Here is a 16,067-nt window from a genome sequence, read left to right on the forward strand (position 1 = left end):
CTAAATAGGATTTGATGAAATTCAAAGCTTTTGTGTTCAAAAGTCACCATGAGAAAGTGAACAGACAAGTCACAAACTGAGAAAAAATATTTGTGAATCATGTATCTGATAAAAGATTTGTATCCAGAATATATAAAGGACACTTACAACACAATAACAATAAGACAAGTGATCCAATTTAAAAATGGGCAAAATATAAGACATATCACCAAAGAAGAAAAAATTGGATCATTATCATATCAAAATATATTCAAGATTATTAGTTATGGGATGCAAATGAAAACCCTAATGGGATGCCAAATCAAATCCCTTAGAAAGATCATAATAGAAAAAACAAAGAATAACAAGAGTTGGTGAGGATGTTGAGAAACTGGAACAATCATACTTTGCCAGTGGGAATGCAATAAAGTTATATGGCCAGTTTGAAATTATATGGAAAACAGTTTGGAAAGTTTCTTAAAGATTTAAGCATAAACTTGCCACGTGACCTAGTTATTCCACGCCAAGGAATCTACTCTTGGAAAATGAAAAGTTTTATTCACACATAGACCTGGGTGTGAATGTTCACAGCAGCATTATTCATAACAGCCTGAAATTGGAAATAATCCAACTATACATCAAGTGATGAGATTAATAAAATGTGGTCTATCCCTGATGTGGAATACTACTCAGCAATAAAAAGAAATGAGCTGTTAGTATCTGCTACAACATAGATGAATTTCAAAAATGGTATGCTAAGTGGAAGGAGTGAGACATAAAATATTTGATTCTATTTATAAGAGATGACCAGAAAAGACAAATCCATAGAGACATAAAGCGAATCAGTGGTTTCCTGGAACTGAGGGTGGGGGTGGAGATTGACAAGAGATCTTTTTAGGGTGATAAAAATAGCCTGAAAGTGGATTGTGGTTGCCTAACTTGATAAATTTACTAAAAATCTTTGAGCTGTACACTTAAAATGGGTGTATTTAATGAAATGTAAGTTGTGCCCCAATAAAACTGTTAAAAAATAAAGGGAAAGAAAAACGTCACCACCTCTGAGATATCCTCCCTGACTGCTCAGACCCCTCTTACCACAGGAAGTTTAACCCTTTTCTCCTCTCTCTACTTTTATAACACTTACTGCCTTCTAATAAAGCATAGTATGTTCTTTTTCTGTTTATTTTACATTCTCCCACCTCCTCTCCTAGACTATGAGTCCATGACGACAGGCGATTTTAGCAATTTTTGATTACCTCTGCATGGCACATGTAAGGGGCTACATATATGTTGAAAATGAGATGCATAAAGACCTCTTGATTGGGGGATTCCTGCCAGTTCTAAATGCTCTGATCAAGGTTATTTTTTTTTGGGGGGGCTGTTCCTTCTAGAACCTTCTCTTGGTCCTGAGAAAGGACACGCAGATCAAGCTGGTATTTGGAGCTGGGTCTGGAAGAGAGACAGGGCAAGCCCAGGTGACCTAGGCTCAGAGCCCAACTTTCTAGATCTTGAACAGCAGGAGGGGACTTGTTCTTCCTTCCCCTGCAATGTCATCCGTGAGCATAGTTCCTTTCCTTTTAGATCTCAGCCGACTCACCTATAAAATGAGTTCTCCAGAGCATCTGAGTGAACCTGTGTCTCTCTGTAGATAGGGGGGAAGCAAGTGGAAGGTGGAGGGAGCTGTGTATTTGGGGTAGAGCAGCACCAGCTCTTCTGGTGCGGGGGTGGGGGAGATGGCTGTGGCCACCAGCTTGCTCCCCACCCCAGAAGCTACATCGGTGTTCCTGGCACCGGGTGATTTCTCAGCTGCTAACACCCTTCCTGACATATTTACATATGGAAAGTTCTTCCTTTCTATAAACATTTACAAACACCTTGATCAACTTGTGAAAATGTGACATTCTTTTGGAAGTCAGCCTTCTTGGGCTGTGGGGCTCAGCTATTTAATTTTATGAGAGGGAGGCAGCTGTGTGGGTTTCTGGGCGCCTATGAACCTCCCACTTAGGAAAACCTTCTCCACATGGACATAATTATTTAGAGGCCCAGAGCGATGGGGAGAGAAGCAGCGGGCAGTCCCTTGATAATGAGACTTAATGGAATGGAAAATGGAAGCTGTGGGACTAGGGCCCCTGGCTCCCATGGCGCATCTGGGGAACAGGGGCAGCCCAGTGAAGCCTTTGGTTCAGTGTTCAGGCCACCTCTCTGTCTCTAGGGGCCCTGGGATCTGGGGAGGGGATGGTCAGGGCTCCTGGGGATGCCTAGGACTGGAAAGAGACCTGGATGGTGCCCACGATGTTAAGGAACAGGCAGCAGTAAGTCTGGGCAGACTTTTGGAAAAGGGGAGAGGCATGACTTAGCAGAAAGGGCAAGGTTCTGGAACTAGAAAGACCTGAATTCAGATTCTAGCTCTTTTCCTTTCTTACTGTGTGACCTTGGGCAAGGTAGTGGGTCTCTTCTAGCGTCAGCTTCCCATTTATAGAGGAGACTTCGAGGCTGCCTGGAGGGACAGTGAGCGGAAGATAAAAGCAGGTGTGGCCTGGCCAGGCGGCAGATCATGTTTCCTGACCTGGCTCTCTCTGGCTGGGGCTGTAAAGTATGTTCCATCCCAACCCAGCCCTGAAACCACAACACTCTGCAAATTCCCACCCCAGAGGTAGCTGTGCATCTTTCCCCACAAAAAAAACATTCTACTGCTCAGAGACTCAGGCCTGGCTCCTGCTTGGGGTACCACCCCCACCCCCAGCCACTCTGGTGTCCTGGGAGAGTGGTGTGTCTCTGGCAGGTTCTGACTCCTGTCCACTCTCCCAGGGCCTTCTCTCCGGCGCTGCTCCTGGTCGTGGCCTCTGTGAGTCTGCCTGACTTCCTCCCTAAACTCCATCCCAAAACTCCAGCCCTCCCTCGCCCCACTGGCTGTGGGGGGAAGGCTTCCATTTAGCGGCATTTTCCTTTCTCATTTCATGCTGTAATGGAGATTCATTGCTAGTTTTAAATCCATAATTTGCCATGAAACCTTCGTCTCTGCCGGGGCTGAGGTCAGAATGGGGAAGAAGTGAACTATTTTTAGCTCTTAGAGGTCTCCCTGCCCAGCTTGGCTGCTTGGGTTTCCCTAGGACCGGCCTGGCCTGAGTCCTGAGGTGCCCCCTGTGTCACCCAGGGGGCTGGAGGCAGGAGAGGGGAGATGGAGTCCAGGTGGGACTGCTGGTCTGCCCCGCCCCCCTCAGTCTGCGACTCTTTCCCTCCACTTCATTTTTCACTAGGGGGGAATCAATAGAGAAGCAGGGCCTCATGCTGGGGAGACCACACTCTAACTACTCTTTTCTGCCCTCGACAAGAAGGGAGGGTCAATACTCTTGTCGAGTTGCTAGGAATCCATTTATTTCCCAACAGCCACTGAAGCTGTTGATGGTGTGTTCTGAGTCTTTTCACCCTGAGGGCACTGATGATTCGGCCATGCTTTGAAGTATGTGTGTGTGTGTGTGTGCACCTGTGCTTTTGTCCTTGAGGTAAGGTGCCTGTGTGTGTATGAATCAGATCGATGCATAAACAGGGAGCCTTGCAAAGCCCAGTGCCCATGTGTGCTTTCAGACCGAGAAGCCCAGGAGGCACTAGGCCAGAGGTGGGCTCTTGCTTATGCTTTTTCAGGTGCGCAGGTGTGGAAGCCAGGCTCAGCCCACAGGAAGCAGCCCCGAGATGGAAGGGAGCATGAGGGCCTCCTCAAGGCAGCTGCACCCTAGAAGTTATGGGAAAGCTGCTCCAATTTCACGGGCAGCCTCAGCGCTGGAGCTGCTGGTTCCACGCTGAATGGTGGAAGCCAGAGGATCAAGGTCCTGACTTTTGCAAATCTCCATGGTCTGAGCTCACGCTCCCTGCGCTGAGTCGCGGAGCCTGCTCAGCATCTCCAGGGTCACGCTTGGTTAAAGCAGCTGAAGGACATATTATCCTTGCTCTCTGGAGCAAGGAGAGGACTCGGGGAACAATGTCCCTCATGCCAGACCCCCAAACCTTGATCAAACGAGGGAGAGCTGCAAACTGTGGAGTGGATTTGCACTTCTTTCCGGCTCCTGATTGTACCAGTGGGAAAGCAAGTCTTGAGAGGTTGAACATCAGTCTCCCATGTCTCACGCTGGCTGGTGGCAGGATGGGGCAAGAATCCCGGCCAGGGCCTTGGCTCTGCTTGGACTTGGAGAGGATCAAGCATCCTGGTATGGTGGAGGGTTACCCAGGAGAGACGAGAGCATTTAGTAATAGAGTGGGGCTCTGGGTGGGGTGTCAGCAGAACTAGGCACAAGGGGTTGGGGGCCCAGGGGCGGGAGGCTGAGTCCCTGCTGTGTGTGAGCACTTGGAGGCTGATGCCAGGTGGGGTCCTACAGAAACTCCCAACCTTTCCTCATGCTGGAAGTGGGAAGGGGAGGGCTGGCCCTGGGATGACTATTTGGGGTGCTGTCCCCTGCTTTAAGTGATGAGCACTGACTGCCCCAGGCAGTGTGGGCATGGGGCCACTCCAGCTATGCCACTTAACTAGACCAGTTACCTTTTCTCCCATTGGCTGAGTCTGTTCCAGTTGACCTTGGCAATGCTGGGTAGGGCTCCCTACTGCCTATATTTAGGCCAGGAGAGAAAACATCCCTGATGGATCCCCACCTCCCTCTGAAGCCTTGGAAGTCATTTAGCATCTGTGAGTCTCCTTCTCCACCTCATTTCCCACCATGATGGATGGGCCCCAGGCTAGGGAGGGCCTATTCTGACATCCCAATGAAGCTGAGATGAAGAACAGGGAAGTGGGGCGGGGGTGGCAGAGAGCCATTCCTTTCCAGATCAACATGGCAGATCAGAAGAACAGGGTCTGTATGTGTATGTGGGGGGCGATGTTAGTGAGCAGCAGAAGGGAAAACCCAGCTCCGAAATCAATACACCTCAACCTAATGGCCACAGAGTGCTCCATGAGAGCCCCCCATCTCACCTCCCCATCAATAACTGTTGTGGGCAGCTCCTTAGTGGGCATGCACCATAGAAGCCATAGAATGAATCTTGGCGGTCCCTACCCCCAGGGACGGTATAATTATAATGGTATAATTTAGAAAGCGGAGACTACTGGCCAGCTTAAGGGGCCTCAGTAACTCCATGCCATGCTCACCTTACAGCCTGTCCCATCAGGTGAGCATAGAGTTAAACCAGGAGGACCAAGAGAGGTGTGCAGTGGCTGAAGAGAGGGGGAGGGGATCTGCTTCTGGCCCAGGAGATCTTGGGGGTGGCCTAGGCCCCCCAGAAGGCCAGAGTAGCAGAAAGGGAGTGGGGTGGCGCTGGCAGCTGAGGTGAATGGGTGCGTGTGTGGTGTAAGGTACATAATAGCGCAGACACCATCTCCTATCTGGAACTTTAGGAGATAAGGATGCTGTTTTTGCTTCTCTCTCCCATCTCTGGCTTGTTTGCTGCCCCAATTTGGGGGTGATTGCAGGGTAATGAATGTGGCAGGAAGCAGGCACATAGCACAAATGAGATACGACACCTAAGACCAGGCTGGGGCCCAGGCAAAACACGCTTAATAAGGAGATAAGGAAATCAATTCTGCTTGTCTTCCCAGGCGTGCGAGGCCAGGAGGGGCTGTGAGAATCCATTCTTTTTCCCTTGTGTGCTGGGTGGAAAAGCTTCTCGAGGGCACAGAGCCTGATCCCCCAGGAAGGAGGAGTTGCGTGTTGGTGTCTCTGAACATTGCAGGAATGGAAGCCATAACAACCAGAATAATAATAACACCCATGCTTACATGCCTGGCTACCTGGCAGGCCCTGTTCTGAGAAAGTCCTTGCCTATGTTATTTCACTGCCCCCTTTCCATAACCCTAAGAGGACAGGTACAATTGTCCCTTCATTTTACACTTGGGGAAACTGAGGCACAGAGTGGTTAAAAACCTTGCCCGAGGTCATACCACTGGCCAAGTGACATGGCCAGGTTTCAGATGAAGGCAATCTGGCTCTTAATTGTGAAGCTGTGTTACCTCTCTAAACACAATAGGACACAAAACAACAAAATATACAACAACCACCCAACACAACACATATCACACAACATAATACAATTCAACATAACACAACCCACTCACAAATATTCGGGGCTTACTATCAGCCAGGTATTACTCTGTGACATGGTTCAATGGAAACGCCTCTAATTCCCTGGCATGAAGCGGTGCAGGCTGTCCCTCGAGAAAGCCAATAAGGGAGATACACATGTAAGCAGGTACAACGAGTTGAGTGTTGTGACTGAGGTGCCTACAGAACACTAAGGCAGCACAGAAGGGGGCATCATGAAGCAGGAAGTTACTAAGTCTGCTACTTGGATGCTACTGCTTGCTTCTCTGGTGTGCAGCTTGCCCACAGTAGTAGCGACAGCTACATTGACCCCCTTCCCAAACAATAAAGAAAGTCTGTGGTGGATGGGGTGACATGCTTCTGCAAACAAACTGTATAAAACCTTACTATTCCTGCTATTCAGGGCTCAGACTTTTGGGAGCTATCCCACTGGGCCCGCCGGTGTGATGAATAAATCTCTCCCTCTCCACCTCTCTGAGTGCCCCCTTATTTCTCTGGGAAATTGTCGTCACAGTCAGACATGTGGGCTTCAGGGAAGGCTTCCTGGAGCAGGTGAGGTCTAAGATGAGTTGGCCAAGGGAAAGAAGGTTGGAAGGGTATTCCAGGCAGAAGCACACTTGAGCAAAGGCACAGAAGGGTGGTTAGTGGAGGGAGCTACAAGTTAGTTGTCAGAGGTGTAGTAAGGGGTGGTGCAGCTGGGGCTGCACAGAAGAGAGGAGACAGCTCTCTGACCACTTCATGTCACAGAGGGAGCTCAGACTTTGGTCTGTGGAGATGCTTCCCCTGCTGACCAGGTGTGGGTGGGAATCTCACCACCATTTTCTGAAAGACGGTTTTAGAAGCCAGGGATCTCAGGCTGTGTTTCAGCTTTGCCTTTCATTGCTGGAGAGCTGAATTATTCAGTTTCTCTCCGGGCTCACCGATCCAGATTAGGGGACTGGAATTAGGGGTGCTGCCAACGCCGAGAACTCAGGAGATTTTGGCCCTGCCGTTCCCCTACGGATCCTGTAGTTTGAGACACACAAGATAAGGACACAGGGACCTTATTCCTTTGCCCCTCTCAGTATAGGGGCTTGACATCATTTAAAAAGACACCCTCTTTATTTGAATTGACTCAGTCTCCACCGTTAAATAATTCATGCTGATTTAGGAAGCTTTGTTTCTAATGGGAGCCACACGACAGCAGAGTTAATATTAGAACAGGCCAGGAAGAAGAGGGAAATGGAGAAGAAGACTGGGAAAATACCCTGTTTAATAATGAATGTGACATCAGCCTCCCCTCCCCTGCCACTTCCAAGCCCCTTTACCCTGCTCTACTTTCTCTTTCTCATAGTGTTAGTTGCCATCTGACATTGGACATAACTACACAATGTACTCACTTAATCTGTTTACTACTTATTGATCTGATCTGCCTGCAGGAAGACAGGCTCTATGAGGGGGTGGGGAGGCTTGCGCTAGCTTGCTGATGGATCGCAAGTGCCTAGACCAGTGCTGGGCACTTAACGTGTACTCAGTAAATATTCACTGATCAACTCCTTGGCACCCATTCCCCCTCCTTGCTCTGGGTTTCCCAGTGTCTTGTTCTCCCTGATTCCAGACAGTTAGAAGACTAAGCTCAATATCACCATCCTTACAGCTCTGATATGTTTCAACCACGGATTCCTGTAGGTAGGACAAGGAGCATTGTGTGTGTGTGTGTGTGTGTGTGTATGTGTGTATGTGTGTGTGTGTTTGATGTTAACAACTCTAGGAGATTAGTATTTTTATTATCCCCACTTAATAGATGAATAAGCAGAAACCCCATTCACCCACTCAACTCATTCCTTTATTAAAAAAAAAATAACCCAAGTATTATTGACTACCTACTCTGTACTAAGTGCTGGTTAGAGTTGAGCCAGGAGTGCTAGCCCGAAGCTCACACAGTGAGTAAGCAGCGAGCAGGTGTTCTACTTCCCAGCCCTGGACTCTTCTTCCGCCACAGCTCTGCACATGTGCTTGGGGTCATAGGACATCCAGCTTAGCTGAGTCTTTGCAGACAGGGCTGTCTAAAAGTGGGATGCTGTCTAAAAAAATCAGCTGCCTTCTCTGCCTCAGTCCACACAAATTCTGTGCTAGTAGGGGTGGAACAATTTCTTAAAATAGTAAGGTTGGACCCCTTACTGTGGAAATCAAGGCCATTTGGGAGATAGACAGATAGTTCTTCGACTTTCTATTATTTATCACTGCCTTTATTTGACAGCTGGGGAAACTGAGACCCAGAGAGGCTGAGCAATAGGGCCAAGATCACACAGCTGGTTAATGCAGGACCAAGACTGTTGCCTCCAAATCTGCTGCTCTGACCGTGATACCATGATTCTTGAGGGTGGAAAGACACCTGTCTGGACCTGCTCTGAGTCAAAGTCTGGTTCTTGGCAGCTGGTGGGTCACAGAGGGAATGCAGTCTGACCTTTGGCCTGAACTGGGGCTCCCCAGCCTTTGCTTGCTCAGTTTTTCAAGCTCAGTTTCTCCACCTTCATTCCTTCTTAGTCCCCTCCCTCCCCGCCCCCCAGCGTTGCAAAGTCTCAAACTTGCTCCTAGCCTGATTGCATCTGAGAGTTGGAAACACAATGCTAATTAATGTGTCTGTGACTCCAGGCTTGGCTGCTGGGTCTGGGGCCCCATGCCTTCCTTGGAGCAGGCCGACTCTGTGAGCTGGCCCCCTGGCTTCTCCAAGCAAGCTGCAGGCAGATGCATATTTTAACAGTGCACATCTGTTGGCCATATAATCTCTCGTATTTGCCCTCCTCGCTTGGTGTTTTGATGGAAGACCTCCGGGGTCTCCCTCTGTTCCAGCCAAAGTGTTTGCTTTGCAATTTTGTTAGAATACCATCTGATTTTGCTCTCACATCTTGTGCAGGTTCTAATCAGGCTCTTACTTTATTTAATTAAAAATCTATCGCAGGCAAATACAGACTAAATTAGGAAGCTCTCTCATTCCTGGAACACAGGGAAGGCAGCCCTCCCTTGGGGAACCGGCTGGGACATTTTCCCGGGCTGAGATGTCACAGCAAAGCAGATGGGGTCTTGGTTGGGAAACCGGCTGGCTAGAGTAGAAACACCCTTGTCCCCTCTGCTGGAACAGCCGTTCTTTTATCCACCACTGTGAATAGACCAGGGTTTCCTTTCCAGCCGGCTGGGTTAGCTTCTGTGCAGGGTCTCTCTCCAGGGCAGTAGGTGGGGCTGTACACCAGGGAAACTTGGCTAGGCTGGTTTACCTTGGCAGAGCCCACAGGGTGAATTGGGGGGAATGGGGACCTGCAGGACAGCAGCTGGTGGGCAGGGACCTGCAGGCCTGCTAGGGTGTGGGGACCTCAAGCTGTCTCTGGCTCAGGGTTTAGTTCACTTGGGAGAACGGATATTTGTGGAGTTTGCATGGAAAATGATGGACAAGATGCCTGCTCTGCTCCCAGGTTGTCTGAGGGGCCCCCATTGCAAACTCTGTCCCCCTCTTTGAATGATCTCCAGACTTGAAACTACCCTCCTGTCCCCTCCCCTCCCCTCTGCCCCCTGCCTCTTCTGTCCTCCTCCCTGCCACCCCCCATCCCACCCCCCCAGTTCTGCCCAGAAGGAGCTCCAGGCCTGCCACTGGAGAGTGGGAGGGGGACTGAAGGCTTTTAGAGGTGGCCAGAGACAAAATTGAGTCTATTCAGACCAGCTCTTGAGGCCTGCTCTCAGAAGCCCGGTTCATAACCAGGCATACATAGGAGATTCTGCCAGCATTTAGAAGCCTGGACAGCTGTGGTTAGTAGTTGAAAAATCTGGGGTCTACTTTGAGATTTAATTAAGCTGTGTGACCTCTTGTGAGTGCCTTTGCCTCTCTGAGTCTCAATTTCCTCATCTGCAAAAACATTTGGAATCATTTGGACTTTGTTATGTATCTGCAATAGTAGAGAGAAAAGAAGCTGTAAATGCTCCTTCTGCATGACTGCGTGATGTTCTGACATGAGGACCAGAAGTTAAGGACCCATGCTGGGTCTCCATCTATTTTAGGCCCTGTGTGAGGTTGGGAGCAACCAACTCACAGGTTCTTCTGATATTAGCATTCTTTGGTAGCTTCTAGAAGGGGTAGACCAGCAGAAGGTAGATTCTTCTTAAGATAGCAGGGGTGGGGGGATAGGGTGGTGGGGGACTGAGCATCCTCTGAAGGTGAAGAAGATCCCCCCCCTACTTTGCTTAGTAAATCTGTTTGGGCATTTTGTAACCCCTGAGAATCAGAAGACATGCCAGGCATTAAACTGTCTTTTCCCCCTCAAGCCCCACGCCAAATTGTAACCCTGTCCCTATTTTAGCCACTAACATGGGCTGGACAAAGACAGCCCTTTAATGGCCCAGTTCCTTTTCTGAAGGCTACTTCTTGACCACGCAATTCCAGTTTGCGTCATACCGTTGTGGCAGGACCCATCATACTGTTATTTTCTCATTTTCTTCATCACAAGCCAGAGGACATTCAAATGTTAAGGGAGGCTTCTGAGGTTGGCTCCTCTTCCCATTGCAAGAAGCTTGGGAAATGATCCTCTGGGGCCTGTCCGCTGCCTAGTTTGGGACAATCTGCCCCTTGTGTTTGGCTGTGCAGATCCAAGATGACCTGACACACTCTTAAATATTTCATCTTGGAGCTGCCGTGTGCCTTATCTACTAGGCAAGAAGGCAGCACTCCCTGCTGCTGACCCTGTTGTCAAAACTTCACACCAGCTGCTAAGAGGCAGGGGGGCAGGATGGGGACTTCCCTCTTCTGTCTGCCTGCTCCATCCCACATGCTGCCTGGCACAAAAGAGACAGTGAGGGCACAAGGGCCCTTGGCCAGGAGACGTGGGCCTGGCCCTCTGCACCTCTGAGCCTCAGTTTCCATGTGGAACAACAATCCCTGTCTGACAACCTTGCTTCAGACCAGCCCAGGTAGTATGAGTGAAGCTGAACTGAGAGCTGCCAGCTGCCTTGAGAGCTATGCAAGTGTGTCTATTATTATTCGTGTGTGAGGCTTGGTTCCCAGCCACCTTGCTCTTCACTAGCATCTGGCTGCAGGAAGGAGCTGACAGGGGCTGAACTCTAAATCTGGAGGAGGCAGTTGAAAGTATAGTCAAGCCCATTCCCCGTCTGTTCTAGGAAGCAGAGATAAAGAAAGCCATTGGTATGATTTGGAATAAGGAGTGCTGACTTAAGAACTGACTTAGTTCCTTTCAGGAACTTTCCGAGGGCTAACCTGGCATCCAGTTCTCCACCTGAGAGTCAGGATTCCCCAGGAACAGTGGAGGCTAGGGAAAAAACAGGTTCCCTGGGTGCTGAATCACAGGGAGACTCGAGCACAGGGCTGGTTCCCAGGGGAGGTGACTCGATCAGCCTTTGTTAGCACCCAGAGGGTAGTCAAGGCAGAAAGCAGGGACTCAGGATGTGTCACATTCTTCCTGTGTCTCTGCTGCCTAGCCCAGGGCCTGACACAGATTCATGTGCTGACATGCTTTCTGATGGAACATGGATGCATGCAGGAGCCATGGTTAGCTCCCAAAGCTGGAACCAAACACTCTGGGGTTGGGCAGGGTCATGGGTCAGTTAGTGTTGGCCTTCTGACTTCTAGGGCACGAGGTTCCATTTTCTCCCTTCTGGTGGGGGCGGGCGGGCACAGACGCAAGGGGATAGCGGTGGCTAAACCCTGTGGGACAATGCCTCGGAGGCCCCTCTGGTCTGGCTGGATCCCATTCCAGGATGCTCCTCACAGCATCCTCACCCCACGTGTAGACAGTGCTTACCCAGGACGGTGAGGCGCGCCGGGCGGGACCGGATGGCGGCTTGGATGGCCTGGCACTCGTACACGGCATCATCCTGCAGCTCTGCCCGCAGGATCTTCAGGTGATGTTCCCCTGACAGGTGGTTGCCTACCACCAGGTACTGTGGGTAACCTGTGGAGACAGAGGAACACTGAGGGGGGGCAGGCTGGGGTTGGAGGAGTCAGAGCGTTGGAGTGGGGGGCATCTGGGCAGGGGCTGGTCTCAGAGGTTGGCAGCACCAGGGCACAGGAGGGAGAGTTTTCCAGGGTGTTAGGCAGTGTGTGAATAAGTACAGTTGGTTTCAGGTTTAGGAATGTTGGGTGGTGATAGTAGAGAGGGAAGGCGAGAGCAGAGATGGAAATGCAAAGTGCAGACAGACACAGCAGGGTTATTATTCAGGAGAGTGATCTGCTCAGCACTGTGGCTGCCCAAGCCAACTTGCATTTTGATAAAGAGACACAAAAGGAGACAGGAGATCCAGGCTGGGATTCACAGAGAGAAGACCGAGTAAGAGGGAGAGAGAAGGAAGAGAACAGAGAAATACTGGGAAAAGGATCAAGAGGGTTTTGGGGGAAAGTTTTTTTCTTTTTAAAAGATTTATTTATTTATGCATACAAGAGCTGGGGTACAGGCCAGAGGTGTGGTGGGTGAGAAGATTCGCCAGAGACAGAGTGGGGAACAGAACAGGCAGACTGACTGAAATACACTGCTGAGGGGAGCAGCGGGTGAGTCAGGAGAGGTCTGCAGCATCATGTGGGGTAGCTCCCTGCCCGGGGATCGAACTCATGCTGCAGTGGTTGCGAATGGCTTCATAGCGCTGCGTCTTAACCCCTAGAGCTACCAGGGAGGCCCTGGGGGAAAGTTTTGTTTCCAGATGGCAGGCAGTAGAAATGGAGAGCCAGCCCTGCAGAGCCCACTTTGAACTCTGAGCAGCCCTCTTCTTGTCATGCCCACTACTACCCAGACCCTAGGGCCTGATTAAGCGCTTAGGAGGCACACAGGATACTTAGGAATTTGGGGCCCTTATACCACTGACGATGAAGAATAGATAAATAAAAGCTTAGAATGATACATCATTAATCAGTTTTCCTACCGCTACGGTGGGTTGAATATAAATACCCAGGTTTTGGACCCAAACCTCTTTAGTTGTTCCCATCAGGATCTGTTTCTATCTACCCCCTTACCCAAGCCCTGCGGCCCCCACCCCCAAGTACTAATGGGGTACATCTCCCTGTCTTGGTTCCCTTCTTTCCTTAGAGAGAGGGCTCTGGCAGCCCCTCCCTGATCCTCTGTCTGAAGGACCTTCACCGGGACAGAGTGAATTCTCAGTAATGTGCCATAGGGGTAGAGGATTGGGAATGTTGACTTTTTAAAAAAGATTTTAATTTATTTATACAAGAGCTGGGGTACAGGCCAGAGGAGCAGAAGGGTGAGAGGATTCACCAGACAGAGCGGGGAACAGAACAGGCAGATTGAAATCCACTGCTGAGGGGAGCAGCGGGCGAGACAGGAGAGGTCTGCTGCGCCATGTGGGACTCTACCCGGCTGGCCAGGAATCGAACCCGTGCTGCAGAGGCTGTGGACAGCTTCACAGTGCTGCGCTCAACCCGCTGTGCCACTGGGGAGGTCCTGGGAATGTTGACTTTTCAAAGAGAAAACTAAGGCTTCAGTAAGTGAGACAGAGACGGACAGAGGGACATGCACAGCTTTTCCATAGCTCTCTTAGTTGAGTTAGAAGTGCTCATGTAGCTCCCTGGGCAGTCCAGCACCAGTGGGCAGCATTAAAATGAGGAAATGCTTGGTAATATTTTAAGGATTTGAGGTGTCCAACAAGGGTCTAGAGAGGTGGTAGTGAGGTTCCTGTCACTGGCTATGTTTAGAGGTTCACTGATTATACGCAGAGGACATATCTACCTTGGATGAAATAGTGAAGCTCTAAGGCCCCTCCCTCTCTCTCCCAGAGGTGAGGCAGGGCTCCCTGGAGTAAGGGGGCTGTACAGGGCTGCCAGCACCCATTGGTCAGTGCAGGTAGCTGCGATCCTTCCTGTCTGGGTGCTTCCCCTGCGGCTGAGCCCTTTAGGCTCATATCTTCATGCCAGCATCGTGCTCATGGTGCAATCGATGGCCCTGCCCACCACAGCTGTTCAGCCTTGGCCAGAGATCCTCTGAGGCAATCAGCCGTACCCCGAGACACCTCCTCCCTTCCTGCCCGCCCTTCCTGCCCTCTGCTGGGCTTTGGGAAGGAGCCCAGGTAAGTTAAGCCGACTCTCCCCAGGGCCAGGGCAAGGGGCTGGAAATGGGTTCCAGTCCAGCCCTCCCCCTGCCGCTGTGCTCAATGTAGCTGGCGCAGTGCCCCTGCCCCTCCAGCCCAGCCTCTGGATCCCGCTGTCCTGTGATTAGTCCCTGGTCTCCTGCAGGCATCTTGGCTGGAGCTTATGTTTTGTTGTCTTGCAAGCTATCAGCAGCAGGATTTTGCTCTCATGAGCTGCTGAAAACATCAGTGATGGGTTTGTTTGTATTTGCCTAATTAGGCGACGGGTTGTGATGCTATCCTGAGGACTGGCAGCATCTTTGAAAAGCACAGGCCCAGAAGCACAGACTCTGAGAAGTTCTAGCTTCTTCCACAGCATCCCTACTCCTTCTTGCTACTCCCAGAGGAGGCAAAATTATTGGGAATCTGGGTTCCGATGTCAAATTTCCTGAGCTCAAATGCTAGTTCTATCACTCCCTAGTACTTTTGTTTTGGGAAAGTTACTTTAACTTCTTTGGACTTTTGTTTCCTGTTTAGCTAAATAGAGAAAATACTAGTAACTCATAGTGGTATGGTGAACACGAGATAGGATAGTCTGTATAAAGTGCATGGCATGCAATACAGTCTATAACTACTATGTCAAAAAAAAAAAAAAAAGGACAGTAAGCTAGTGGGGGGTCAAAGAGGTCCCTGTATTTAGAAGGGAGAAGACACACAGGGCCCTCTCTGGGGCTTAGGAATAGGGCCCAATGCATTGGGATTAATTGTATGTTTGAATCAATCTTTTTTTTTTTTTTTTTCATCTGTGACTTTGTTTACCTGTGAAAAAAAGAAAAAGTTCCTTTTCTCTCCATGGATCGTTGTAGGTTTATAAGATAATGTCTGAGAAGTACTAGAGCTTCTTAGAAGAAAAACGTTTTATTAATATGCAGGAACATATTTAGAAGTTATTTCCTTAAATGTGTTTCCAGCCTTTCTGGCAAGTCAGGGTTTTGTTATTGGTAGGCTGACTGGGGCCTCACAGTTAAGACACAAGAGAACAGAGCTGTGGCAGTCTGAAATTCCACAACCTGGGCCTCAGTTTCCCCAAAGGAAAACATGTGCAGTATTAAGTGCTCTGCAAATACTTACTGAATTGAATTGAGCTCTGTTATGCTCCTTTTTTTCATCAGGCAAGCTAACAGTATTTATTGAACAGGTAAGTATTTGTCATTCTTGTCGTGATGCTATTTTGGGGATAAGTGATCAAATACAGAGCAAGTACTTTACCAGCAGGTTGAATTTATTGGCTCTGCAAGGAGGGAGCCAAGCTTCTTTCTATAAATGGAGTCACTCTGGAGAGGAAGTAGACCTAGCTCATCAGAGCCACTGTCCTTCAGCAGTTAGGGGCCCCAATCTTGGATCCTAGAAAACCACTCATGGGAATGGCTACCAGCTGCTCAATTATCAGTGGGCCGGGGGTGGAGGGGGTTAAATCCATGGTGACCTGAGGTCTCTTCTTGACCACTGACCCAAAAGGACCCCAGTCCCTGACCTAAGGGAGAGCCACTGACTAGAACCCAGGGAGCCTCCTTATGTAGCAACAGCACTGGGCCAAGTTCAGAGCATGTGGAGTAGAGGACAAACAAGACCAGTTTGGGAAGGTGTTGCCCAATTTCTCTGGGGCAAGAGAGTTCAGGTCCCTGAAATTGGCCTGGTGTCCATTTTACTTAACTCTTATGACAGCGCACTGTATTTTGAGATGTTACTGTATATTTTACACTGTTCAGCTGGGCCAGCGCTCACAGTCTGTGATGTGGCTTGACCCTTGCTATAATATTGCAATATATACTTTTGGCAAGACATAACTCACATTTTAAAATATTAATTTCCCAGCCATCATGTTCCTGAGTACACTTCGATTTTTATTTTCCTGCAGCTGTACACCACGAGAGAGGCAAAGCTGATTCTCCC

General features: G+C 49.5%; 1 protein-coding gene across 4 annotated transcripts in view; it reads right to left on the reverse strand.

Moving 5' to 3' along the window:
• KIRREL3 (kirre like nephrin family adhesion molecule 3) overlaps window positions 1-16,067 on the reverse strand; it is a 542,134-nt gene that overhangs the window by 76,904 nt on the left and 449,163 nt on the right. For all 4 annotated transcript variants that reach the window (XM_054693197.1, XM_054693195.1, XM_054693198.1 and 1 more), the window contains one exon: window positions 11,846-11,995. In XM_054693197.1, the coding sequence (XP_054549172.1) occupies window positions 11,846-11,995 (150 nt within the window). The remainder of the gene's footprint in view (window positions 1-11,845; window positions 11,996-16,067) is intronic.

This window comes from Talpa occidentalis, unplaced genomic scaffold (assembly GCF_014898055.3).
Source record: "Talpa occidentalis isolate TD23 unplaced genomic scaffold, MPIMG_talOcc4v2.1 talOcc4.12, whole genome shotgun sequence".
Classification (NCBI taxonomy): Eukaryota; Metazoa; Chordata; class Mammalia; order Eulipotyphla; family Talpidae; genus Talpa; species Talpa occidentalis.